The sequence below is a fragment of the Gadus macrocephalus genome, chromosome 13 (assembly GCF_031168955.1).
Source record: "Gadus macrocephalus chromosome 13, ASM3116895v1".
Lineage (NCBI taxonomy): Eukaryota > Metazoa > Chordata > Actinopteri > Gadiformes > Gadidae > Gadus > Gadus macrocephalus.
Genome location: NC_082394.1, coordinates 3,154,166 through 3,180,850, shown reverse-complemented (window position 1 = coordinate 3,180,850; position 26,685 = coordinate 3,154,166). Strand labels below are relative to the sequence as shown.

At 43.2% G+C, this 26,685-nt stretch overlaps 1 protein-coding gene across 1 annotated transcript in view; it reads left to right on the top strand.

The window, feature by feature from the left end:
- Positions 1-6,545: 6,545 nt before the first annotated feature.
- Positions 6,546-26,685, top strand: part of LOC132470952 (metabotropic glutamate receptor 4-like) — a 62,705-nt gene continuing 42,565 nt past the window's right edge. The window contains exons 1-3 of the mRNA XM_060069915.1: positions 6,546-6,721; positions 7,564-7,718; positions 8,949-9,089. Of these exons, the coding sequence (XP_059925898.1) occupies positions 6,546-6,721; positions 7,564-7,718; positions 8,949-9,089 (472 nt within the window). The remainder of the gene's footprint in view (positions 6,722-7,563; positions 7,719-8,948; positions 9,090-26,685) is intronic.

The window sequence follows — 26,685 nt, the reverse complement described above, 5'->3', positions numbered from 1 at the left end:
GAAGCATCGCATTGAGTTTTCATTCACAAATATGTTTCTATTAATTGAAGGAGTAAGTCATTATTGGCAACAGAATATAAATACATGAATAATGCAGCTACATATGTCTGGTTTATCGTGTGTCAGTCCAAGAGCTCCTGGTCCCATCTGCTGAACGTTCGTTATCTTTGAACGCACCAAAGAAGTCAACGCTAAATACGATCCCCCGATCTGCAGTGATTTACCCGGTAACAGACAACACATTCACCGTCATGTGATGCTCCAGAAGGTCTATATGCAGCAGTGGGAGAAAGAGGCACAAACTTGACAAGGATAGACTGTAGACTATTACTGTCGTTATTCTAGCGCGATAAGAAACGTACTCAATGCATGGAGAGGAAAGAAACCAGCGTGGTAGAAGGGTTGAAAGAGTGCAAAGTAGAATACCTGTTAAAACCTCGGGGAGCTATGAATGGACCAATCGGCTCGGGGGAAGTAGTTTCAGGTCCTGACTTACAAGGAGCACCGCAGTCTTCAGATTAAAAAGCAATGGCGGAACCGACGGGAAGTGAAGCAATCTGCCGAGTGATCTGAAACGTTTCACCGGAGAACGACAGAATAACAACGTTAAAAGATGAACTGGGATCTGCGTGCAATGCTTTCCTCAGAGGGGAATATATCGGCTTTACTTACCCCCGTCTTCAGATTCTGCGAGAGCGGAGAGGGAGCGAGAGAATGACTTAGTTCTTTAATTGGCTGGATTATTTTGAACCACACAGGGCTGATGCCCATATTTGGAAGTCAATTGCCGCACCGCCAAGGCCACACTTATATATTCAGACCTGATATGTGGACGGCCTCATAAGGCCACAATGACAGAGGCTATTTAGGGTGATTTCAGCACGCTGTTGGATAAATTCTGAATTACAGCTCCAGGGTGGAACTCAAATACCAAGAATGACGGGAAGAAAGAAAAATAAAGGATGCAGTTCACTTTTAATGAACGGCATCTCAGCTCTGCCGAGATGACAGAAACACGCCGATAAATGCGTCGCGTGGTTACAGCTCGGGGCAAGCGATGCATAATTAGCGAGGTATATGTGGCAATTGTATCCCGATTCCGTGTACTGCGATACAAGCTTTCACATACTTTTTTTTATTCGTCTCACTCCATTGTTGTAATCGTTTTTAAAACCGTACCTGCTTTATTTTTTTATTTTGTTAAAAAAAAGCATTGCTTTAGTTTCTCTGCAGTTTTTCCAACTGGAGAAGTATAATAAATGAAGCATGCGCTTTTCTAATTTTACATAAATTAAAGTGCTTTGTACGCTGCTTTTCTCCGACAACAGTCTTAGCGGAGTTAACAGACCCACTTCATCAAGTTCACTGGCAGATCCCTGTTTTAATGGTGTTAATTTTAGGGAAAAACACTGAGAAACACTGTACATCACGGCCACGTTTTAATTATTTACTTGAGTGGTTCTGTGGCTGGAACACACACAAAGTTGTGTGTGGCGAACGGGGAACGGTGAAGATATGTGATTAAAAAGCAAGCGGAGCAGAGAAACAACAAATTGTGTTTGCAGAGCTGATGGTATGGCGTTCATTGGGCGTCAAACTACAGACACATACGGATGAAAGTGTGAGAAAAAGACCATAGTGGTCCTTTGAATAAAACTCCAAATTGGAATAAGATTTCCCCAAATATATTTGTGAAATTGAAATCAACCTTTTGAGAAGTGATATAAAGATAGCTTAATATCAATTGCCCTCACATATCCAAAAAACATACTTTATGAAACGGATGAACCTCTTTGTAGCGTAAAAGCAGAAGTTTGCAAGAAAAAGTTACTTTTGTAATCTAAGTATCCTAAATCAACACTGAACGGATGGGCTCCCACTTTCAGTAAAGTACCCGAAAATATCAAAAATCTTAAAAAAAGAGGAAAAAAAACTTTTTAAATCCTTTCAGTGTTCACACCTTTTTCCCTGATTCATATTTTAACTTTGAAGTTGTACGGTTAAACTCTGAAGCTGTAGAGCTACAACGCAGAGAGCCAGAAGAGCTCAACCGATGCGTATGGCTGAATCCCTAAGCTCTACAGAGCCACACCAAGATGGCCGCTGGGGTAACCGGTTCAAATAGGACCAGGATCCATCCAGACGGGCTGTGAGGACTGCTAGCTTGTTGAGGGTCACTTCGATAGGCCATGGCACGCTGATGGTTTGAATTAAGTAGTGAGATAGTAATATAGTCATCAACACACGCTGAATACTTAAGTAACTTCAGCTAAGAGATCACTCGACAGGTAAAACCCCTCTCACAAGGTGGGATCCACATTTAGGCCCAATCCCATTTCTACCCCTTACCCCTTCCCCTTCCCCCTCCCCCTTGTTTTGAAGGGGGAAGGGGTAAGGGGTAGAAACGGGATGGGGCCTTAACATTGTGCGTATCAAAAGACTCTTTACACCTTAACATAAATATCCAACTGGCACATTCCAGAACAGCAGAGACCACAGCAACTGACAGCTTCGTCTGGGACACTAGTGCGAAACGAGCCACTGTGCTTGCAGATGCTATCATTCTATACAGATGCTTTCAGGCTTTAAAGAGGCTATACAGATACTTTCAGATGCTATCAGGCTGTACAGATGCTATCGGGCTATACAGATGCTATCAGGCTGTACAGATGCTATCTCGCTATACAGATGCTATCTCGCTATACAGATGCTATCAGGCTATACAGATGCTATCAGGCTGTACAGATGCTATCAGGCTATACAGATGCTATCAGTCTGTACTGATGCTATCATGCTATACAGATGCTATCAGGCTATACAGATGCTATCAGGCTGTACAGATGCTATCAGGCTATACAGATGCTATCTCGCTATACAGATGCTATCATGCTATACAGATGCTATCAGGCTGTACAGATGCTATCTCGCTATACAGATGCTATCAGGCTATACAGATGCTATCAGGCTGTACAGATGCTATCAGGCTATACAGATGCTATCAGTCTGTACTGATGCTATCATGCTATACAGATGCTATCAGGCTATACAGATGCTATCAGGCTATACAGATGCTATCATGCTATACAGATGCTATCATGCTATACAGATACTATCAGGCTGTACAGATGCTATCTCGCTATACAGATGCTATCAGGCTATACAGATGCTATCAGGCTGTACAGATGCTATCAGTCTGTACTGATGCTATCAGTCTGTACTGATGCTATCATGCTATACAGATGCTATCCGTCTTATTAGCCCAGCGCTACACACAGTCTCTCTATTATTATATGCACTCTCCGGTCTCAGTCAGCGTGTAATATCAACTGACATCACACCCACTCAAACGGGGGAACGTGTGGCCTTGGAACGGTATGTAAACGAGAATAAAACTCATTTGAATAAATCTGTCTTTAATCAGATCTCGAGTGTCCCAGACCTGCGGAAGCGTCTGAAAGTTGTGAGTGTCTGTAAAGGGTGGTGTGTTTTGGGGTGGGGCTTTGGGGTGGTGTGACACCAAAGCAGATTTCGTACCCCAGCAGGGGTCCTGGTGCGGCGAGGATAATGAGTCAGTACTCTGTAGTGAACGTGCACGTCGTGCACATCCACAGACAGTCCTACTTTACCGTCGTTAATGCTGGGAATTACTGTGCAAAAATGCTAATTATAATAAGGGACTCGTACAAAGTCCCTTAGACTAGAGACAGGTTTTTAACAAAAAAAGCAGCAGACAAGCAGGACCCAAATTTGTATATTCTATATACATTTATTCATATCCTGTGTAATTATGTACAGACGGGTGGTGAGAGGGCGGTGTATCTCCTCTGTTCCCGAAGTTAAAGTGACCCTCCCCCGTTCCTAAGGGCCCTGATGTTTCAGGCGAGATGGGACAAGGCAGTCCTAATAATTTAAGCCCAGGGCCCTTCAGTGATCCCGTTGCCTCAGAGCTCTTTCCCCAGTACAGGACTGTGAATCCGGTCTGCAGTTCCCACTGATGAGCCAGATAGACGGGTTAGTTTAACCGGGGGTCAGGCTGGTGATGGCCAGGCGTGATGTTCTTGGTGTGAACCCCCTGAGTGAACGGTAAACCCCCGTTCTGCTCCCTAAAGACAAGGAACCTAAACCGATTTTATAAAAACTCTAAAGAAATCACTGAATAAACAGCCTGTTAAATACATTTGAAAAAAAGTCAGATAAAAGTGTCTCTCTCCCCAATCTCCCTCCGCCAAGATAGCAAACGGAAAGATACTCCTGAGGCGAAGCAGACCTGTTTCCAGTCTTTCCGAAGCTGTTCCCCTAATCCTCAGTGACTTGTATGGGTACAGTAGTGATTCCTCCCTCCTGTAACGCGGTGGGGGGGGATTCAGAAGCCTCCGCTCCTGCCAAGAAGCATAGCAGAATGCTCACTGCGTGGGCCCACCTGGCCTGTCAGCACAGCAGCCATGACACTAACAATACTATTCTCCCGGGGCTGCGGAAGAGGCACTGGGAGGGAAACCAGGAAGGCTGTCCACACCACACTCCACAAGGGTCTAGGAAGGGATACAATGGCCCTTAATTTGGGCGGCATGTTACTCAGAGCGGGTTGGCTTGTAAACGGAAGGTTGCTAGTTCAATCCCCGGCTCCTCCGAGTGTCGAGGTCTCCCTGAGCAAGACATCTAACCTTTGACAGCTCCGGACGAGCTGGCTGTCCCCTTGCGTGGTTGATACCACCGTCGGTGTGTGAATGTGTGCATGAATGGGTGAATGTGAGGCAGTATTGTAAAGTGCTTTGAGCGGCCACTGGTTAGAAAAGCACTGTATAAATGCATTCCATTTAACATTTGACTATGTTTACTATTACTACTGTTAATAGTAACTATAGTACTAACACTACTACTGATTAGTAATTATTTAGTAACTTGGCAGATGCTTTTATCCAAAGCGGATGGGAAGGAAATTAAGGAACTGGTAGGGGTAAGGCTGCTTGCTCAATGGTGGGCATGTCTGACTGCGGACATTAGGGATCGTACCCGGTACACACTAACCCCCCTGGTTTATCCTGGCCGATTACAGAGGGTAATTGTTTACCACCTCGATGTCCATCCAGGTGATATTGCCTCGTCCGTGTGTAATGTTTACGCTGTTGTGTTTGGTTTACCGAGGCGAATCGGCCTCAGAAACGCCCTGGCAGGGGATGGCAGTGTTTGTAGGAATCCATGAGTGACGTGTACAATAATGTGATGCTGCGATGCCAGTGCAGCGGTGAGCTGGAACGGGCCGACCGTGAGGCGGGACATTTAATATTTATTTAGTCAGAGAGGAGAGACAACCGCAGGGGCAAGGAAGGCCAAGTTGTTTGTGGAAATCTACTTCTGTAAAACTGTCCGTATTATACAGACGATAATCCGATTTCAGACCACCAACAGCGTTCTTCAGAGCCAGGCGTGCTTATTGTGTCCTTATATAGCTGAACAGAAATGGTGCACCTTGGTTAAGGTGCGGGGGGGGGGGGGGGGGGGCAGTGGTGCTCTCCTCTAATGATACGGACACCAAGCGAGTGATAAACCCGCTAACATCCACCTCGGTTCTTTAGGCTGGACTTTGAACCACCTTTGTTTTGAGTCGCGCTATTTAATGTCTGTGTGTACGTTCCAATCCTCTCTGAGTTCTAATAATTTTAAGTATCTGCTCAACTTTTAAGCAGATACACCAAGGAGACATTCTAACCATCTTCTTCATTAACCACGGTTCCTGAATAGATCTTAATTTACCATGGTTCCTGGTTCGTCAATAACCTGGTTTTAACGATGGTTCTAATGATGATCCTAACAATTTTCATAGCGATGGGACTAACGATGGCCCTAACACTGGTCCTAACGATTGGCCTAACGATGGTCCTTAAGATGGTCCTTACGATGGCCCTAACGCTGGTCCTAACATGGCCCTAACGCTGGTCCTAACGATGGTCCTAACGCTGGCCCTAACGATGGTCCTAACGATGGCCCTAACGATGGTCCTAACACTGGTCTTAGCGATGGTCCTAACGATGGCCCTAACGATGGCCCTAACGCTGGTCCTAACGATGGTCCTAACGATGGTTATAGCGATGGCCCTAACGTTGTTCCTAAAGATTGTCCTAACGATGGTCCTAACGATAGCCCTAACGCTGGTCCTAACGATGGTCCTAACGATGGTCCTAACGATGGTCCTAACGATGGCCCTAACGATGGCCCAAACACTGGTCCTAACGATGTTCCTAACGATGGTCCTAACGATGGTCCTAACGATGGCCCTAACGATGGCCCTAACGATGGTCCTAACGCTGGCCCTAACGCTGGTCCTAACGATGGCCCTAACGATGGTCCTAACGCTGGTCTTAGCGATGGTCCTAACGATGGCCCTAACGATGGCCCTAACGCTGGTCCTAATGATGGTCCTAACGATAGCCCTAACGCTGGTCCTAACGATGGCCCTAACGATGGCCCAAACACTGGTCCTAGCGATGGTCCCAACGATAGCCCTAACGCTGGTCCTAAAGATTGTCCTAACGATGGTCCTAACGATGGTTCCAGCAGTGGTGCTAACGATGTTCCTCTCCCCAGGGGGCGTGTGCATCTCCCAGTCGGTGAAGATCCCGCGGGAACCCAAACAGGGAGAGTTCGATAAGGTCATCCGGAGGCTGCGAGAGAACCCCAACGCCAGGGTGGTCATCCTGTTCGCCAACGAGGACGACATCAGGTGACTGACCCCATCTTAAGTACCCCGGACTCCTAGCATCCGATCCATCCTGATCGGGCCTCCATTACTCAGGTCTGACACGGAGGTCGGAGCAGTACATGGATTTGTTTTCACATAAGAAGGAAGGGAAAACGAGAATACTGATTTTTGCATTATCCGAAACCAGGTCATTAAGGGATGTTGGAATACTGAATGATGGTTTAATGGTTTAAAAAGACAAAGCAGCATCTGTCTATGCATTGATATCGGGTAATAATTGCAGGTCATTATTTGTGCATTCATGGTGTAGTAATACAAAATATTTTTCTTTCAAAAAAAACATTGTAAAATCAAAAAATGCAAATTAGACTTGCTATCATGAAATCAGTAACCAAGGTCTAAGTCCAACTGCTTATGGTTGCTAAGTGATTATTCTTTAACTCTTTACTGTGTACTCTTTAACCCACTTTCCCTTCACTCCTCGCTGTGCTGACGACGAAGAAAGAAACATGGATAATATATCTTGAATATTTACTGCACTGCATAATAGGCACATTTTGGGACAACTTCAAAAGCATAGTCTTCAATATAGGGCAAGTTTATTTATATAACCCAAACACAAATGGCAGAGTTTCATACGAGCAGGAATCACATTTAAAAGACAACCTTAAAAAAACGATTTAGATATTCAGAGTCAGACTACTTCTGAAATCGGAGAGGAAATAGTTTGTTGGGGATCGCTCTGCTCCAGATAGCAGAACAACAATAGAAACCAGACAGAATAAAACATGAACCTCAGGAGCAGATCGTGTTTCCCCGTCTGACCTGTTCGTCTCCCACGCGTGCTCCCCGTGTGTCGACAGACGGCTGCTCCACGCCGCCAAGAAGGCCAACCAAACGGGACACTTCATCTGGGTGGGCTCCGACAGCTGGGGCTCCAAGATATCCCCGGTGCTGGACCAGGAGGAGATGGCGGAGGGGGCTGTCACCATCCTGCCCAAGAGACAGTCCGTCAGAGGTACGCGACCTCCATCCTCCTCCTCTTGCTGCTGTGTGAAACCGCCTTCTCTACCTCACCCTGAAACTACTCATGTTAGAGGACAGGGGATGTTGTGGGAAACAAAGTAGTGCTTGATCCATCCTTGTCCGAATCCCGACTGAAGACATAGGAACAGATGTCAAATTACATTTTACATTTAGCAGACACTTTTATCCATTGCGACTTACTTATTCATACTCGCATTCAAACACCGACGGCAAGGTAACAACCAGCTCGTTGGGAATAGTTAGGGTTAGGTGTCTTGCTCAAGGCTTGTAATGGATAATCCCAGCTGGCTGCGTAATAACACCCCTTTAATTCAGGTCCTCCGATCAGATTCAGCCAGAATGTTTGCTTGACATTACCTGGCCGCCCAATAACATTTAGCCCATGCCATTGTTGTAACCGTAAGGTTGCTAGTACGATCCCCGGCTCCTCCCAGCTGAGTTAATATTCTGGGGCAGTATTGCTGCTCATGGGTCAGGGCAGATCAATCCCAGTGTTTGGTTCCTTTGGCGTCGTCATGGCGACACTAACTCTCTCTTAGGTTTTAAAATGTTTAGGTTGTGTTTTTTGCACTGATTTATTAGTTTTCTCCTTGTCGAATCAAAATAATATTAATTGGAATGATTGCGGCTGCTGTGTTCTATCAAGGCCACATCGTTGAGTTATTACCTATGTCGCCAGCAGCCAATTATAACCACGCTAATGAGAAAATCATATGGCCAACCTGAACATTAACAGAATAATACAAAGATAGGAAAATTATATAATTTAAGTATTTTATCGATCAAATTCACAGTATAGCTCAGGGTCATTCTGAGCATTAAATTCTAAAGACATGCAGACATATCTTTAAATCGAATAACAAATACTATGTATTTGTTGCTGCATGTCTTTAGAATTTAATGTTCAGAATGCCGCTGTGCTCTTCTGTGCATTAGATGAATACAGATACATGGCAGCAACAAGTACCTTGTAGCCATTAAACAATATGCAATGTATTAAGTAGAGTCTTAAATAAAGTCAACCTAAGCTAAATTCAACCCAACCTAGATAAGGTTAACCCAAACATTGTTAGTGCTTGGCACTTGGTTCTATGAACATCCTTACTGTACCACAGTAACATAACGAAAACAAAACCTAACGTACGTGTTGTACAGGCTGGTTGTCCCCTGACTGTTGGCCTCTGTTGATGACTGTGTTCAGGGTTCGACCGATACTTCATCAGCCGCACGCTGGAGAACAACAGGAGGAACATCTGGTTCGCTGAGTTCTGGGAGAACAACTTCAACTGCAAGCTGAGCCGGCACGCGCTGAAGAAAGGATCAGGGCTCAAGAAGTGCACAAGTAGGAGATAACTTCCGTCTGAACCGTACTAACGGGCTGCTGATTCCTGTCTCTCTGTTCTCTCTCTGTCAGTGTGTCTCTCTTGCTCTCTTTCTGTCGGTGTGTATGTGTCTATCTCTGTGTCTGTGTGTCTCTCTTGCTCTCTCTCTCTCTCTGTCTCTCTCTATCTATCTTTCTCTCCCTCTCTCTCTCTCTCTCTCTCTCTCTCTCTCTCGCTCTCTCTCTCTCTCTCTCTCTCTGTCTCTCTCTCTATCTCTCTCTCTCTCTCTCTCTGTCTCTCTCTCGCTCTCTCTCTCTGTCTCTTTATATATATATATATATATATATATATATATATATATTGTATAGTTCTTTCTTCTCCCCAAGTTGAGTTCTGAATTCTGTGAGGAAGAGACATGCTGAGTGTGTAGTGAAGGAGTCTTCAACAGCTTCAGCTCAGTCATTAAAAGTGTAACAGCGACGCATCAAATATTCTGAATGTCTGGCGTCTCTGTTGTAGCGCTGAGCCTTATTCGTGCTGAGTACCGACCGCTTGGGCCCACCTGGCTGGGACTGGCTGGGTCTTGGTGGAACTGGATGGAACTGGATGGAACTGACTGGAACAGGGGGAGCCCTGGTTAAAATAATATTAATAATTAATTATGATACCATACATTGGAAGACCCGTCATGTGACTCAGGGACTCTTGAACACCATGGAGTCTGAACCTTTGGTGCCCGTGCATGCAAATGGGGAAACCAATGTTCAAATAATAAATCAGACTGAGGTGGTTAGGATTAGGCTTTAGGATAGGGGTGGGGTTTGAGGGATAGATGTTAGAGTTAAGGTCTGGTTTAAAGGTTAGGTTAAGGCGCGGCTTCAGAGTTAGGGTTTGGTTTTAGCTTTCAGGGTAGGGGTTTGGTTGCCAGGACAACGGCCCCAGGACGGATCTCTGACCCTGGAGGCCTTGGTAGACTAACCCTTCGATTAGACAAATTGCATTGCAAAAACACAATCCGTCTTTACATCCATGTTTACAAATTTCTCCTTTCAGCCCTATTTATTGGAGCTTTGAATTGTTATCCTGAATGAATGCGGACCCCTGTACCAACATGAGGGGTACATTGGGGTTCTCATTGGGGTATATGAGGGGTATATTGTACCGTTGTATGTTGGTATTTTGGCGGTTATTCCGTTTGTGATAGGGCTGTAGAAGAAGCTCTCAATGTCTTCAGCCGGCTGAAACACAAGGCACTTTATCGCTGTTTTAAGAATAAGAAACCAAGCAACTCTATTTAGTATTTTATTGTCCTCCTCATCGTAGAAGACAATGTTTATGCGTGTTTTGAAATTGTTGTGCCGGTAATTTGTGATGTTTTAAATTATATTTTTATGGAGAAAGAAACCTGCTGAAAACACATGTTGAAACAATTAGACAAACTGCTGTTCATGTGGTGGAAATAAGTGTCACTAGTTTTGATAAAATAAAACTGATTTAGTCTCCAATCGAGCGACTGCAGACTGGAACGAGAACCCAAATTTCATCTCCATCTACCACTCCAACAACAACGAAAATGACCTGAAGAAACAGAAACAAAAGCAATTAAAATAATTGATTTTGCCTAGCAACAAACAAACTTTTCTGATTCTAATTCCAGAGAGGACTCTCGAATTTACGAATTTACGGACGAATTTATTTACCACAAATTGCAAATAAATTAGAGCAGGAGACACAATTAAAATCCTCTCTCTCTCGGGCGGTATAAATAGGTCAGAGGTTCTGCGTTCTCTCAAAGTCAGAGCTCTGATTCGCTGTTGCTAGGACACAGAACCCGACGGTACCTACCCGAATCTACGCAGAGGTGCATCGTATCCGTGGCGGTCGGTGCTCGAGGGAGAGGGGCGATGTCGAGGCATCAGCGAATTCATATCACATCACAGGATCTGTCTGGGATTCACGCGTGAAGACAGCTGTTTCAAAGGGGGCCTCGACACGAAGGGGGTCTCGACACGACAGCCCCCCCCGTCTCACCTCCGTCCGGTCCACCTGTTGGCTCTTTGTTTTGTGTCTCCAGGGGTGGGCGGTAGCATTATGGTCCGTTGCCTTATTATTTAGTGGTTTTTGTAGTTGCAGGTTTAAGTGCTCGTGCTGAACATGGTCATGTTGCCTTTGTGTTAAAAACATCTTTAGATCTCGATTGATTTGAGGGATTTCAGAGCAGCAGACATCTGAGGCCTCTAGAACTAACTCAGAACTAACATGAATCACTGCAAGGTCAGACATTTCTTTCAACTAAATATACATACCTTCAGTTCACACAATATTACATTGAATTTAATGTAACAGATTTAATTCCGATAAGTGAACCCCAGGAGCGTGGCTAGCAATTTGAAACATTCGGGGCTGTAGCCCAGAAGTTAGAGTCCTTTTAAAACGGGGGTTCGGGGGTTTGTCCCCCGGGAAAATGTAATAATCGGGCTGATGAACATGCAATTGTAACGTAGTTTGAGAAGGAAACTTTTAGAAACGCAATATTGTTATCCCGCAGTAATCAGCCCTGCGGCCCACCGGAAATTCTCCCGACTCCCGATTATCACTCCGTCAATCACCGTGTGTGGTGTGCGTGCGTGCAGGCGTTATTCGATAGCCTGGTAATGTGTATACATGTACGGTAATATTCGTACTGGTTTAAATAATACATTTGATAGTATTTCCCACCTTTGCTGAGCAAGAGTTTTGTTCTTAAGTTCAGTGATTGAAAAAAATAAAAGCCCGGGCTATTGAAGTTTTACTGTACCACTGTCATGCATCTACCTGATGTCAAGTGGACCTGGTTGAATTAACTGCGGGCCTCTCTTCTTATCCATCTTACCAAAGATATTTTATTACTGTCCTTCTCAACACTCTCTGATCTCACTAAAAGGCTGGAAGCACGAAACAGCAATATCGACGTGATGCGCTATGCATAGAGAAGAAAGAATTCCAACTTTGAATTTGCAACATTTTGCAACAAATTATTCTAAATCTGCCCATGTATGGACACGTCAGAATTTTGAGTTTTTCACTGGCTATGTTGTATCTGTGGCTGCTGGTAATGCAACCTCAAAGAAGTCTACTCTACGGAGCTATTTTCATCATTATTATGTTTTTTTATTTTTTATTTGACGTCACAGCAATCCGGGGCTATTCACAAAAGATCCGGGGCTATAGCCTCGAATGCCCAGGTCTAACAATGCGCCTGGTGAATGCGCAGACGTGGGCTGTGTTGGGTCTTTGTGTGAACACCAATAGTGTGTATTAATTTTAAACCAGCATCAGCATCATCTTGACAGATCCTCCAAGATTAGAAGAGTTTTCCGTGACGTTGTCTGCATATAGTTCACATTTCCTACGCTGAACACAGGATTCACACAGCTGCTGGACAAAAACTTTTTGGTGGCAGCTCTTTTTAATAGCCACAGAACTAAAGGACTGACCCAAATGAGGAAACAAACTTTCGGACTGAAGTACTTGGAGTGGCCTAAAGTCAGTTTGAAGAGGTCAATAGGGCGAGGAAAAGATACGATTATAATCGGTAATTATTTTAAGAGAGAAGTTGAGTTCATGCTTTTGAAAAAGCATTTGAACATCCACTATTCTCTGGGTGGAAAAGTCCACAATTGTGTGTGTGACTCACTCACTCACTGACTCACTGACTCACTGACTCACTCACTCACTCACTCACTCACTCACTCACTCACTCACTCACTCACTCACTCACTCACTCACTCACTCTCACATCGATTAAGCCTCTTTCCAGCGTGGCTGCCTGATTGGTTATCTGTGTCAGGTTCAGTGTGACATCATGGAGACGAAGACAAAAGGCTTATATACTGAGACTGTCCCTCTGCTTACATCATCAAACCTACACACGCATTGCTCTGAGCTATTGCCTTAACTCTACTTAAACTATTAAAGTGTGTTCAGTGCCAGGGGTCTTCAGAGATGTGAGATGGAGGAGGGGTGAAGGTTCAGGCCCGTTGAGACTGGGCTGGAGATCCATCGTAAGGCTGAGATGGACCTGAGGAGAGACGCATCTCAAGGACGCTCGTTAAACCAGCGCCCAGCCTCAGACGCCCCACGACAGGCTTTTAAAGGCCGCCACTGCACATGCACGCACACACACAGACACACGCACGCATGCATGCACGTGCAAGCACACAAACGCACATACTCAAACACACGCATGCATGCACACACAGACACACACACACGCACATGCACGTACACACACACAGACACACACACACACGCATGCATACAAACACACACAAATGCATACACACACACACAGACACACGTACACACACACACACACACACACACATACGCATTACGCACACAGATGGACACATACACCCACACACACAGACGAAGGTGTTGAGTGCATGTTAATGGGCAGTCTATTCAGAGGGCGTTATGAAGAAGGGCTTGTAATCAACCAAGAGAGGCGCACATAAACTCGGCACGGCTTCGTCTAATCCAAGAGTGTGTGTGTGTATGTGTATGAATGTGTTCTTAACTTGGTCATGCTGAAGTTAAAGGTTGTTTCCAGCAACTACGGTGGCCTGCACCTGCATGTATGGTGTTATGGTCTCCTGTACTGGCCTGCATGTGCAAGGGGGGCTGTGCTGTATTGTGTAAGATATCCTGTACTGGCATGTATTGTGTAAGGTGCCAGTAGTTATTACCTTTTTGACGACTCTTGCCTGTGGATAAATCAGTTGAACCAATCTCAAGGTGCAATATAACACGTTTTCGCAGGAGCCAATCTCTGCCAACCAGTCTGTGAAGTTCTCCTGCTCCTGACTCAAGTGGGCTTCTTTTCGAGGCGCCAAAGTGCCTTTTCGCTCACGACCAAAGGACGATGATGTGTGGATTTGTGGATGTGTGTCTGGCTTCATAGGGATGTCCACGTCCGAGAGAGCCTAATCTTCTATTACGCCACTAAAGTAGAATCACACAAGTTAACTAGCAATTGCAATTGCCGGTGAATTTGTGAGCAAATTGCCTCATAGTGTTGACCGCCTCTGCGTGTGGTCAGAGCCAGCAGACTTGTTCCAATGCGTTTCATTGTTCTACCTCTTGGCTCTATTGTATCGTAGTTAGCTGAAATAACACAGCAGACTCTATCCAGGCCTCGAGTCCATCGACACCGGATGGCAGCAAACAGCAGTTAAGTCCTCCCACTGTATTACACACAAGCGACCTTAACTCCAGTGCAGCGAGTTTAAACTCCATGACACCAACACGGCTCTTGGAATGAGATATTTCCCTCCGTCCGCCTCCTGCTTGCAGGTGCCACCCGCCATCTGTTTAACAGGGCCGGCGTGTGTCTCCAACGATGGAGGGGCCATAACTGCTCTCCCTGCCGTTGTTTGAGGAGTCCATGTGGGGGGCAGGGCTCGGGAACAATCAGTGTCTTCAGAGGTCTGCGGGGATCAGAGTGATCAAAGATACCCCGGTACATCAAGAAGAAACAGAATGGAGTGACACACAGAGAGGGAGAGGAGAGAGACGCACAGAGGCAGAGAGAGGAGAGACACAGAGAGAGGGGCAGAGAGAGGAGAGACACAGAGAGAGGGGCAGAGAGAGGAGAGACACAGATAGAGGGGCAGAGAGAGGAGAGACACGCAGAGAGGTAGTGAGAGGAGAGACACAGAGAGGCAGAGAGAAGAGAGACATCGAGAGAGGCAGAGAGAGGAGAGACTGAGAGAGAGATGTATAAGAGAGAGGCAGCAAGAGGAAAAATAAATAGAAGAGAGACGCAGAGAGAAGAGAAATGGATAGAAGAGAGCCATACAGAAAGGCAGAGGGAGGAGAGAGATATAGCAGAGAGAGAGTGACTGAGAGAAAGAGAGGGAGGGAGAGAGAGTCTGAGAGAGAGAAAGAAGAGAGAGAGACAGCGTCAGAGAGAGAAGAGAAAGAGAGAGGCAGAGAGAGGAGAGACACGCAGAGGGGCAGAGAGAGGCAGAGAGAGGAGACACACACAGAGAGGTAGTGAGAGGAGAGACACAGAGAGGCAGAGAGAAGAGAGACATCGAGAGAGGCAGAGAGAGGAGAGACAGAGAGAGGTAGTGAGAGGAGAGACACAGAGAGGCAGAGAGAAGAGAGACATCGAGAGAGGCAGAGAGACACAGAGAGAGGGGCAGAGAGAGGAGAGACACGCAGAGGGGCAGAGAGGCAGAGAGAGGAGACACACACAGAGAGGTAGTGAGAGGAGAGACAGAGAGAGAGAGGAGAGAGAGAGAGAGAGAGAGAGAGAGATGTATAAGAGAGAGGCAGCAAGAGGAAAAATAAATAGAAGAGAGACGCAGAAAGAAGAGAAATGGATAGAAGAGAGCCATACAGAAAGGCAGAGGGAGGAGAGAGATATAGCAGAGAGAGAGTGACTGAGAGAAAGAGAGGGAGGGAGAGAGAGTCTGAGAGAGAGAAAGAAGAGAGAGAGAGACAGCGTCAGAGAGAGAAGAGAAAGAGAGAGGCAGTCAGAGAGAGAAAGAGAGATAGAGAGTCTGAGAGAGCGAAGGGATAGAAGTTTGGTCATCAGGAAGGAGGGAGATGTTGAGGTGATATTGATTAAACATGAGAGGCTGGATGGCCATCTAATCACTCTGTGATCTCCCCACTAATTAATGAAGTTGGACCAGAACCAGGACAACATTTAATTTCTTGCCCGTCCCTGGAGATTAAGTCTTTGATGGCATTGTTTTATTTTGCGTCTTTGTTCTGCTGGTTTTTAGTGCCCTGCTTCGGTTCGAGTGGCTCAGCTACTGCATAGTTCCTCGCCGTCGTGATGGAATCAGACGAACATGTAAAGATCTGGAGAAGAGAGCCCAACATACAAACAAGAGGCTATTTATAGCCCGCCGACTCCCAGTGTTCGGGTCCCGGGTATCAAAGGGTCCGGGAACCGTGAAACATTCCGAGGCTTTTGACAGTCGGAATAGAGCACAGCAGGTGGCGAAAGACAACAATATTAGGACAGTTGTCAGCAGTTTTACTTTCAGGAGCTCAAACTAGCGACAGAGTCAGCCGAGCCGATAGCCTGATGCTAACGTCGCTAACGTTTTTTATGTTATGGCAGCGGCGGCACAATGAGGACCCACGTCACTGGTATTTAAAACCAGGAGCACACCATGCACCGATTCAACATTGTTGTTGAATCGGACGCCGGCTTAAGACAAGAATAACCGGATTAATGCAGATCCTTCACATCTCGGAGCAGATAAAGATGCCTTCAAAGCACGTTGTGTCTATTCACGACGACTGGGGGGGAAAGAAGAAAGAGAACATTTTCGGAACGCACGCACGCACGGCACGCATACAAACCCCGCCACACAAACGGACTTGTGTGTGGCGGCGACACAAAGTCGGGACGCCCTCACTTTGTAAGAGCTTATCACTTTGAAGGCCGGCTTCCAGCCCGGGGAAACGTGTGGGAGGCTGCCAGCGTAGCAGGAGGAGGGAGACGGGAGACAAGGAGGGAGAGACAGAAGCAGCTTGGGAGGCTGGGGCTTAGAGAGCCCGGAGACAATGCCGCCACCGCCGCCGCCGCCGCGTGTGTGGGCTGCAGACGCAGCACCACAGAAACATCTCTTACCCCCAGCTGGCTCCAGACCCCCCTCCTCGCAGAATACCAAATGGGGCCCTAAATCCACGGCGGTATCTGTCCACAGCCACGGAGGCCCCCCTCGGCCCCCTAGAGCAGTCAGGGGCCCGGCCCCTGGCGTGGGCCGAAGGTAGTCATTGCTTTTAATTCATACGTTTTCGAAGAACTCGCTGAGATAATTGGGGCCGTTAAAAATGACTTTGGTCCGTGGGGGGGGGAGAGGGCTGGTGATGGTTATCAAGTGGGCGGCGGGGAGGAGACGCAGGCAGAGGGAGGTGCAGGCGAAGGGGACGTTAACTGCTTGAGGAGGGGCCGGGACCCTTTCAAAACGGGGAAGTGGGTGCCGGAGAAGTGCCTTAACGAGGAGAGGCGAACCGCAGAGGACAGCTGTTGAATGATAAGCAGAGATCAGGGAGGTAGGACGAGTGGACGAGTGGAGGGCAGCTGATATACCAGGTTTGGACCAGAAAGAGGCTTGTGAGAGGATTTAGAGACAAAAACAACTCATCTGTGATTGTCAATGTAATGAGCTGGAGTTTAACTAATTAGCCACAGAGTGGTGTTTATCGGACGGATGAAAACATCCCAAAATCATCAGTGATTCACTGGGAGGGGATGTCAGCGACTGGGATGATAAGAACATTGTGCCCATCATGCAATGCTCTCTCTAGGTCTCTCTCAATCCCTCTCTCCACCTCTTCTTTCCCTCTCCGGCTCTGTCTCTCTCTCCTTCTCTCCCCTTCTCCCTCTAACCTCCTCAATCTCTTTCCTCCACTATTATTAATGCCGGCTCTCTCCATCCCTCTCCCTCGATCTACCCTCTCTCTCCTTAAGTCTGTCCCCCCTCTCTCTCCCTCTCTCTTCCTCTCCCTCTCCCCCTCTCTCCTTATCCCCCTAACCCTTTCCCTCTCCTTCTCTCCCACTGCCCCTCTCTCCCTCTCTGTCCCTCACCATTATTACTGCCAACACCTTAAGGTGTTTTCTGCAACAGCTGGTGGTGGAAACGCTGCAACGCGCAGTGGTTTGAATCCCATTGTGCAAATTTCCCATTTCCTTTGTGTTCTAATGCATGTTGAACACTCTCATGTTGTGCCGTCTGAGGACTTTAGCTCTGAGTTTTCTAAAAAGCTGGAAGTACTTCTAAAGACTCTTAAAGCCAGTGCTTGTGGAATGATTATTTTGACCCAGCAGAAAGCCCTTGTTACCCCGTGTAATGGTCGAAGAACACCGCTGCTCTCAGAATGCCACAAATCAGCACGGGTGTGCACATGTACGTTTAGAGTGGGAATAGGGGGGCCCTCAAAGAGAAACCGATTCGAGACACACACACACACACACACTCACACACACTCAAACGAACAATGATCGCTTTTAAGTGAACTTTAAAAGCAGAATCCAGTTACCTGACATGACAGGATCAAAGTCCTTTGTGCCGGTCGTCACACAAACGAGCCAATCTGCATTCACACCTTCGGAGTCATACAGTTAATGATAAAATTACTTCTGAGAATCTGTACCTACGTAAACAACTGATTTCCCAGAACCGTGTTATAATGACGCAGGAGAGTTGATCAATCAGCAGTCCACTTGCCCACCTTTGAGATCATCACCTCTTTGCCCTCTTCAGGAGTCGATACGTTTGTTTGTAGGGGCTTGAACGAGTCTTCAGTAAGAAATAGGAAAACAATGTCTAGCATTGGTCAGGTTGTTTAAGTACAATCATAAGCCAGAAAAGTTTAAAGACATTTTTATCAACATAATTGGTATATAAGATATGAATATTAAACAAATATGGATAGCCTAGTGGTGAGTGTGTGCGCTACAGGGTTTGAGTCCCCATTTCCAAAAGTATTATATATATATGCATAATTTTTTTTAACAAAGATGATTTCTTTGTCTTGTTAACCTTTTTTACCAATATAAGCCTTTTAGGGCAACCAATTATGTTTTGTATGCAATATAGAAAGGGACGGTACAGTAGGATCAGTTCTTAAACCTTTTCATCAGACCCAAGGTCAGACTGCACACTCCACACACTGGAATTGGTGTGTGTGTGTGTGTGTGTGTGTGTGTGTGTGTGTGTGTGTGTGTGTGTGTGTGTGTGTGTGTGTGTGTGTGTGTGTGTGTGCGTGCGTGCTTGTGTATGTGAAAAAACCCTGGCTGACACCGCCCCTAATCCTCACTGACTCCCCCCTGTAACCTTGCTGACTCCGCCCCTTGTGCATGCTGACTCCGCCCCTTACAGCACTGACCCCGCACCTTACCCTTGCTGGCTCCGCCCCTTACCTCCTTAGCCCTTTAGCAGCTTTTGATACGTTATGCTAATAGAATACATGCGCTCTTGATGACATCAGTTTCCTTGTTTCATCGTTGAAATGTGGTAATAAATACCTGGTATCGACAAAATACAATTGTTTTATTAACCGTAACAACTTGGTTTACCTCGCCAGGAAGAACAGAGAAAGAAAAATAACTTCAGTTGACAATCTTCCATTGAAGTTATACCGTGAGAAAGTCTCATTATCGGATTCCGAGCCTCACCGCCTCTCCTCACCTCGCTCAGCCAACAGCACACTCAATAAGCAGCGCCTCATGCCCCAAACACCCCACTACCACCACACAACACACAGCGCCTCACACACCCAAACACCCCTCTACCACCACACAACACACACTAGGGTTGACACTAAGGTTTCAAAAGCACTGGGGCAAGTACAAGTCCGGTTCAACTTGCCCGAATGTAATGTTCACTTGCCCAAATTATAATCAGAATCGTGAACGGGCCTCTTTTTGCCAGGCACCCGGCCTGGTTTTGGGGGGGCTCAGAAAAATCATCCTAACTCAGACTGAAGCTGAATGTTAGCTTCCACACATGTTGTGTTTAAAAAAATAACAAACTTCTCTTTGTTTACTTATTTATCGAGCGGTCACATCGTGCCATGAAGTGATTTCAGTCCACCATTGCAACCTATTAAAGCTATCGCCAAGTTATATGTAGACCTGCATGATTTAAGCAAATGTACATAACTAAATGTCGGAGGTAGTAGCAAAGATATGTCTATTTTAACTTTCAAGTTTCTTGTAGCTCTAACTGAATAATCACAATCGCGTTTCTAGTAGTGTCAGTCACGATACTGGATTTTCTAACTTCGACAGTATACCTGGAAAAATATCGATATTCTATACCATTTTTGATATCAGAGGAAAAGTTTTTTTCAGGAAAGAACATAGCCAAAGTAAATAGAGTATATCTCCACAACTGCAAGGGCGATAATGTCATCTTTGTGCCAAAAGAAAGATTGTTGTGCAAGTGAAATATTCAACGGGGATAATACTTGGTTAAAGTGAATAAAAGTATGGAACACAGCATAAGTGGAATATAACATTTCCACCTGAAATAATTATCAGTTGGTCCTTATCAGTTGGGAGCGCTGTCTTACTATGAGACACAAATAAAGGTAGATATCTTACAATTTTGACACTTGACACCTCTATTTAAAGTTCAGGGCAAATATAATCGAATGCACCAATACAAGCCAAACACTCGCTAATAAATATATGGCACTAGATTGTGCTGAAGAATATGTTTTCTGAATGAAGGCAATTTACCTATTCCCTAAGAAACCATCTCTTATTCATTGATTGAAAACACCATGTTTAGTTGCAAAATTTGGCCCAGACACTGGATAATCTGTTTATGGTTTTATTCGATCAGAATCAACTTTGTGGACAAAAATCACTTAGGTAATACTTCATTTTTGGTTGTTAAAAGAAAAGGGGACGTTTCTTCTTAAGTTGTTATTTGCGAATTTTAGTCACAGAATGATATGGTTTGGACTGTTGGAATAAGTGGAGGCTCAGCTTTCATGATATATATACCGTATTTTCCGCACTATAAGGAGCACCGGAGTATAAGCCGCAGCAGATAAATTGAATTATGTGTACATACATAAGCCGCACTGGACCATAAACCGCAGGTGTTTTAATGTTTAATTACCATTACCCCCTATGTTTTATTCGATACATTTTGACAGTGTTGCCCCTTATAGGTTTTTCATGATGACAGATAAAAAACGATGCCAGTGTTACCCTTTACGTTTCATTTGATAAAAACGACAGTGTTACCCCTTATGTTTTTTTGCCATGATGATTGATGAAAATATTTTATTTGACAAGGACAATTATTTTTTTTTTTTTAATGTTTTTTTCATGATGACCAATAAAATACGACAGTGTTACCCCTTATATTTTATTTGACAAAGACAACCTTATCTTTTTTTTCATGACGACCAATAAAAAACAACAGTGTTACTTACCCCTTATGTTTTTTTTCATGACGACCAATAAAAAAACAACAGTGTTACTTACCCCTTATGTTTTTTTTCATGACGACCAAAAAAAAACGACAGTGTCACCCCTCATGTTTCATTTGAGAAAAACGACAGTGTTACCCCCTATGTTTTAATTAATAAATATCGACAGTGTTACCCCTTATGTTTTTTTTCATGACGACCAATAAAAAACGACAGTGTTACCCCTTATGTTTTTTTCATGACGACCAATAAAAAACAACAGTGTTACCCCTTATGTTTTTTTTCATGACGACCAATGAAAAACAACAGTGTTAACCCTTATGTTTTTTTTCATGACGACCAATAAAAAACAACAGTGTTACCAGTGAATAAGTGGAGGCTCAGCTTTCATGATATATATACCGTATTTTCCGCACTATAAGGCGCACCGGAGTATAAGCCGCAGCAGATAAATTGAATTATGTGTACATATATAAGCCGCACTGGACCATAAACCGCAGGTGTTTTAATGTTTAATTACCATTACCCCCTATGTTTTATTCGATAGATTTCGACAGTGTTGCCCCTTATGGGTTTTTCATGATGACAGATAAAAAACGATGCCAGTGTTACCCTTTACGTTTCATTTGATAAAAACGACAGTGTTACCCCTCATGTTTTTTTGCCATGATGATTGATGAAAATATTTTATTTGACAAGGACAATTTTTTTTTTTTTCAAATATGTTATTTTTTCATGATGACCAATACAATACGACAGTGTTACCCCTTATATTTTATTTGACAAAGACAATAGTGTTACCCCATACGTTTTTTTTCATGACGGCCGATAAAAAACGACAGAGTTACCCCTCATGTTTTTTCCATGTTGACCAATAAATAAAAACAGTGGCACCCCTGTCAGCCTTTTTCCGGGGATCCGAACATGGGCTGTTTAGAGTGTTAACCTCCGAACTTAACAATGCACCATAGTCACCGGATAAAGTCATCACAAAGGTTATACTTGACTTTATAATTCACATGAAATACAGATAAGAGTCTTCCAACAGAAGACATCAACCGGACTTGAACCCCGGTCTCCAGGGGGTTAGCTCACAGCTCTCTCCACTTCCCACTGAGATATGTATTTTAATTATGTCTGAGGTTATATATGACAGTGAAATAGACATGATAGCATTACGTTTAAAATTAAAGATATTGTATATTCCACAGATATTGAGCCACGGTCTCCAGTGGGTTAGGCATAGTGCACTCCACTGCACCACTGAGGCGATGAAAATACACAATAATCAATCATCAATAAAGAGGATATACATGACATTAAAATGTATGTGTGTATGTCTATTATTTCCCTTATGTTTTTTTTCATGACGACCAATAAAAAATAAAAGTTTTACCCCTTATGTTTTATTTCATAACGACCAATAAAAAACAACAGTGTTACCCCTTATGTTTTTTTTCATGACGACCAATAAAAAACATCAGTGTTACCCCTTATGGTTTTTTTCATGACGACCAATAAAAAACAACATTGTTAGCCCTTATGTTTTTTTTCATGACAACCAATAAAAAACAACAGTGTTACCCCTTATGGTTTTTTTCATGACGACCAATAAAAAACAACATTGTTAGCCCTTATGTTTTTTTTCATGACAACCAATAAAAAACAAGTGTTACCCCTTATGTTTTTTTTCATGATGACCAATAAAAAACAACAGTGTTACTCCTTATGTTTTTTTTCATAACGACCAATAAAAAACAACAGTGTTACCCCTTATGTTTTTTTTCATGACGACCAATAAAAAACAAGTGTTACCCCTTATGGTTTTTTTAATGACGACCAAAGAAAAACGACACTGTCACCCCTCATGTTTCATTTGATAAAAACGACAGTGTTACCCCCTATGTTTTAATTGATAAATATCGACAGTGTTACCCCTTATATTTATTTCATGAAGGCCGATAAAAAACGACAGTTACCCCTCATGTTTTTTCCATGTTGACCAATAAATAACAACAGTGGCACCCCTGTCAACCTTTTTCTGGGGAACCGAACATGAGCTGTTTAGAGTGTTAACCTCCGAACTTAACAATGCACCATAGGTACAGCGGATAAAGTTATCACAAAGGTTATACTTGACTTTATAATTCACATGAAATACAGATAAGAGTCATCCAACAGATGACATCAACCGGACTTGAACCCCGGTCTCCAGGGGGTTAGCTCACAGCTCTCTCCACTTCCCACTGAGATTTGTATTTTAATTATGTCTGAGGTTATATATGACAGTGCAATAGACATGATAGCATTACGTTTAAAATTAAAGATATTGTATATTCCACAGATATTGAGCCACGGTCTCCAGTGGGTTAGGCAGAGTGCACTCCACTGCACCACTGAGGCGATGAAAATACACAATAATCAATCATCAATAAAGAGGATATACATGACGTTAAAATGTATGTGTGTATTTCTATTATTTCCCTTATGTTTTTTTTCATGACGAACAATAAAAAACGACAGTGTTACCCCTTATATTTTATTTCATGACGACCAATAAAAAACGACAGTGTTACCCCTTGTGGTTTTTTTCATGACGACCAATAAAAAACAACAGTGTTACCCCTTATGTTTTTTTTCATGACGACCAATAAAAAACAACAGTGTTACCCCTTATGTTTTTTTTCATGACGACCAATAAAAAACGACAGTGTTACCCCTTATGTTTTTTTTCATAACGACCAATAAAAAACAACAGTGTTACCCCTTATGTTCATTTTCATGACGACCAATAAAAAACAACAGTGTTACCCCTTATTTTTTTTTCATGACGACCAATAAAAAACAACTGTGTTACCCCTTATGTATTTTTTCATGACGACCAATAAAAAATAAAAGTGTTACCCCTTATGTTTTTTTTCATAACGACCAATAAAAAACAACAGTGTTACCCCTTATGTTTTTTTTCATGATGACCAATAAAAAATAACAGTGTTACCCCTTATGTTTTTTTTCTTGACGACGAATAAAAAACAACAGTGTTAACCCCTTATGGTTTTTTTCATGACGACCAAAGAAAAACGACAGGGTCACCCCTCATGTTTCATTTGATAAAAACGACAGTGTTACCCCCTATGTTTTAATTGATAAATATCGACAGTGTTACCCCTTATATTTATTTCATGACGGCCGATAAAAAACGACAGAGTAACCCCTCATGTTTTTTCCATGTTGACCAATAAATAACAACAGTGGCACCCCTGTCAACCTTTTTCCGGGGAACCGAACATGAGCTGTTTAGAGTGTTAACCTCCGAACTTAACAATGCACCATAGGGACACGGATAAAGTCATCACAAAGGTTATACTTGACTTTATAATTCACATGAAATACAGATAAGAGTCTTCCAACAGAAGACATCAACCGGACTTGAACCCCGGTCTCCAGGCGATTAGCTCACAGCTCTCTCCACTTCCCACTGAGATTTATATTTTAATTATGTCTGAGGTTATATATGACAGTGCAATAGACATGATAGCATTACGTTTAAAATTAAAGATATTGTATTTTCCACAGATATTGAGCCTCGGTCTCCAGTGGGTTAGGCAAAGTGCACTCCACTGCACCACTGAGTCGATGAAAATACACAATAATCAATCATCAATAAAGAGGATATTCATGACATTAAAATGTATGTGTGTATGTCTATTATTTCCCTTATGTTTTTTTTCATGACGAACAATAAAAAACGACAGTGTTACCCCTTATATTTTATTTGACAAAGGCAACAGTGTTACCCCTTATGTTTTTTTTCATGACGACCAATAAAAAATAAAAGTTTTACCCCTTATGTTTTTTTTCATAACGACCAATAAAAAACAACAGTGTTACCCCTTATGTTTTTTTTCATGACGACCAATAAAAAACAACAGTGTTACCCCTTATGGTTTTTTTCATGACGACCAATAAAAAACAACAGTGTTACCCCTTATGTTTTTTTTCATGACCATAAAAAACAACAGTGTTACCCCTTATGGTTTTTTTCATGACGACCAATAAAAAATAACAGTGTTACCCCTTATGTTTTTTTTCTTGACGACCAATAAAAAACAACAGTGTTACCCCTTATGTTTTTTTTCATGACGACCAATAAAAAACGACAGTGTTACCCCTCGTGGTTTTTTTCATGACGATCAAAGAAAAACAACAGTGTTACCCCTTATGTTTTTTTTCATGACGACCAATAAAAAACAACAGTGTTACCCCTTATGTTTTTTTTCATAACGACCAATAAAAAACAACAGTGTTACCCCTTATGTTCATTTTCATGACGACCAATAAAAAACAAGTGTTACCCCTTATTTTTTTTTCATGACGACCAATAAAAAACAACTGTGTTACCCCTTATGTTTTTTTTCATGACGACCAATAAAAAATAAAAGTGTTACCCCTTATGTTTTTTTTCATAACGACCAATAAAAAACAACAGTGTTACCCCTTATGTTTTTTTTCATGATGACCAATAAAAAATAACAGTGTTACCCCTTATGTTTTTTTTCTTGACGACGAATAAAAAACAACAGTGTTAACCCCTTATGGTTTTTTTCATGACGACCAAAGAAAAACGACAGGGTCACCCCTCATGTTTCATTTGATAAAAACGACAGTGTTACCCCCTATGTTTTAATTGATAAATATCGACAGTGTTACCCCTTATATTTATTTCATGACGGCCGATAAAAAACGACAGAGTAACCCCTCATGTTTTTTCCATGTTGACCAATAAATAACAACAGTGGCACCCCTGTCAACCTTTTTCCGGGGAACCGAACATGAGCTGTTTAGAGTGTATGCACCATAGGGACACCGGATAAAGTCATCACAAAGGTTATACTTGACTTTATAATTCACATGAAATACAGATAACAGTCTTCCAACAGAAGACATCAACCGGACTTGAACCCCGGTCTCCAGGGGATTAGCTCACAGCTCTCTCCACTTCCCACTGAGATTTATATTTTAATTATGTCTGAGGTTATATATGACAGTGCAATAGACATGATAGCATTACGTTTAAAATTAAAGATATTGTATTTTCCACAGATATTGAGCCTCGGTCTCCAGTGGGTTAGGCAAAGTGCACTCCACTGCACCACTGAGTCGATGAAAATACACAATAATCAATCATCAATAAAGAGGATATACATGACATTAAAATGTATGTGTGTATGTCTATTATTTCCCTTATGTTTTTTTTCATGAAAAACAATAAAAAACGACAGTGTTACCCCTTATATTTTATTTGACAAAGGCAACAGTGTTACCCCTTATGTTTTTTTTCATGACGACCAATAAAAAATAAAAGTTTTACCCCCTATGTTTTTTTTCATAACGACCAATAAAAAACAACAGTGTTACCCCTTATGTTTTTTTTCATGACGACCAATAAAAAACAACAGTGTTACCCCTTATGGTTTTTTTCATGACGACCAATAAAAAATAACAGTGTTACCCCTTATGTTTTTTTCTTGACGACCAATAAAAAACAACAGTGTTACCCCTTATGTTTTTTTTCATGACGACCAATAAAAAACGACAGTGTTACCCCCCGTGGTTTTTTTCATGACGACCAAAGAAAAACAACAGTGTTACCCC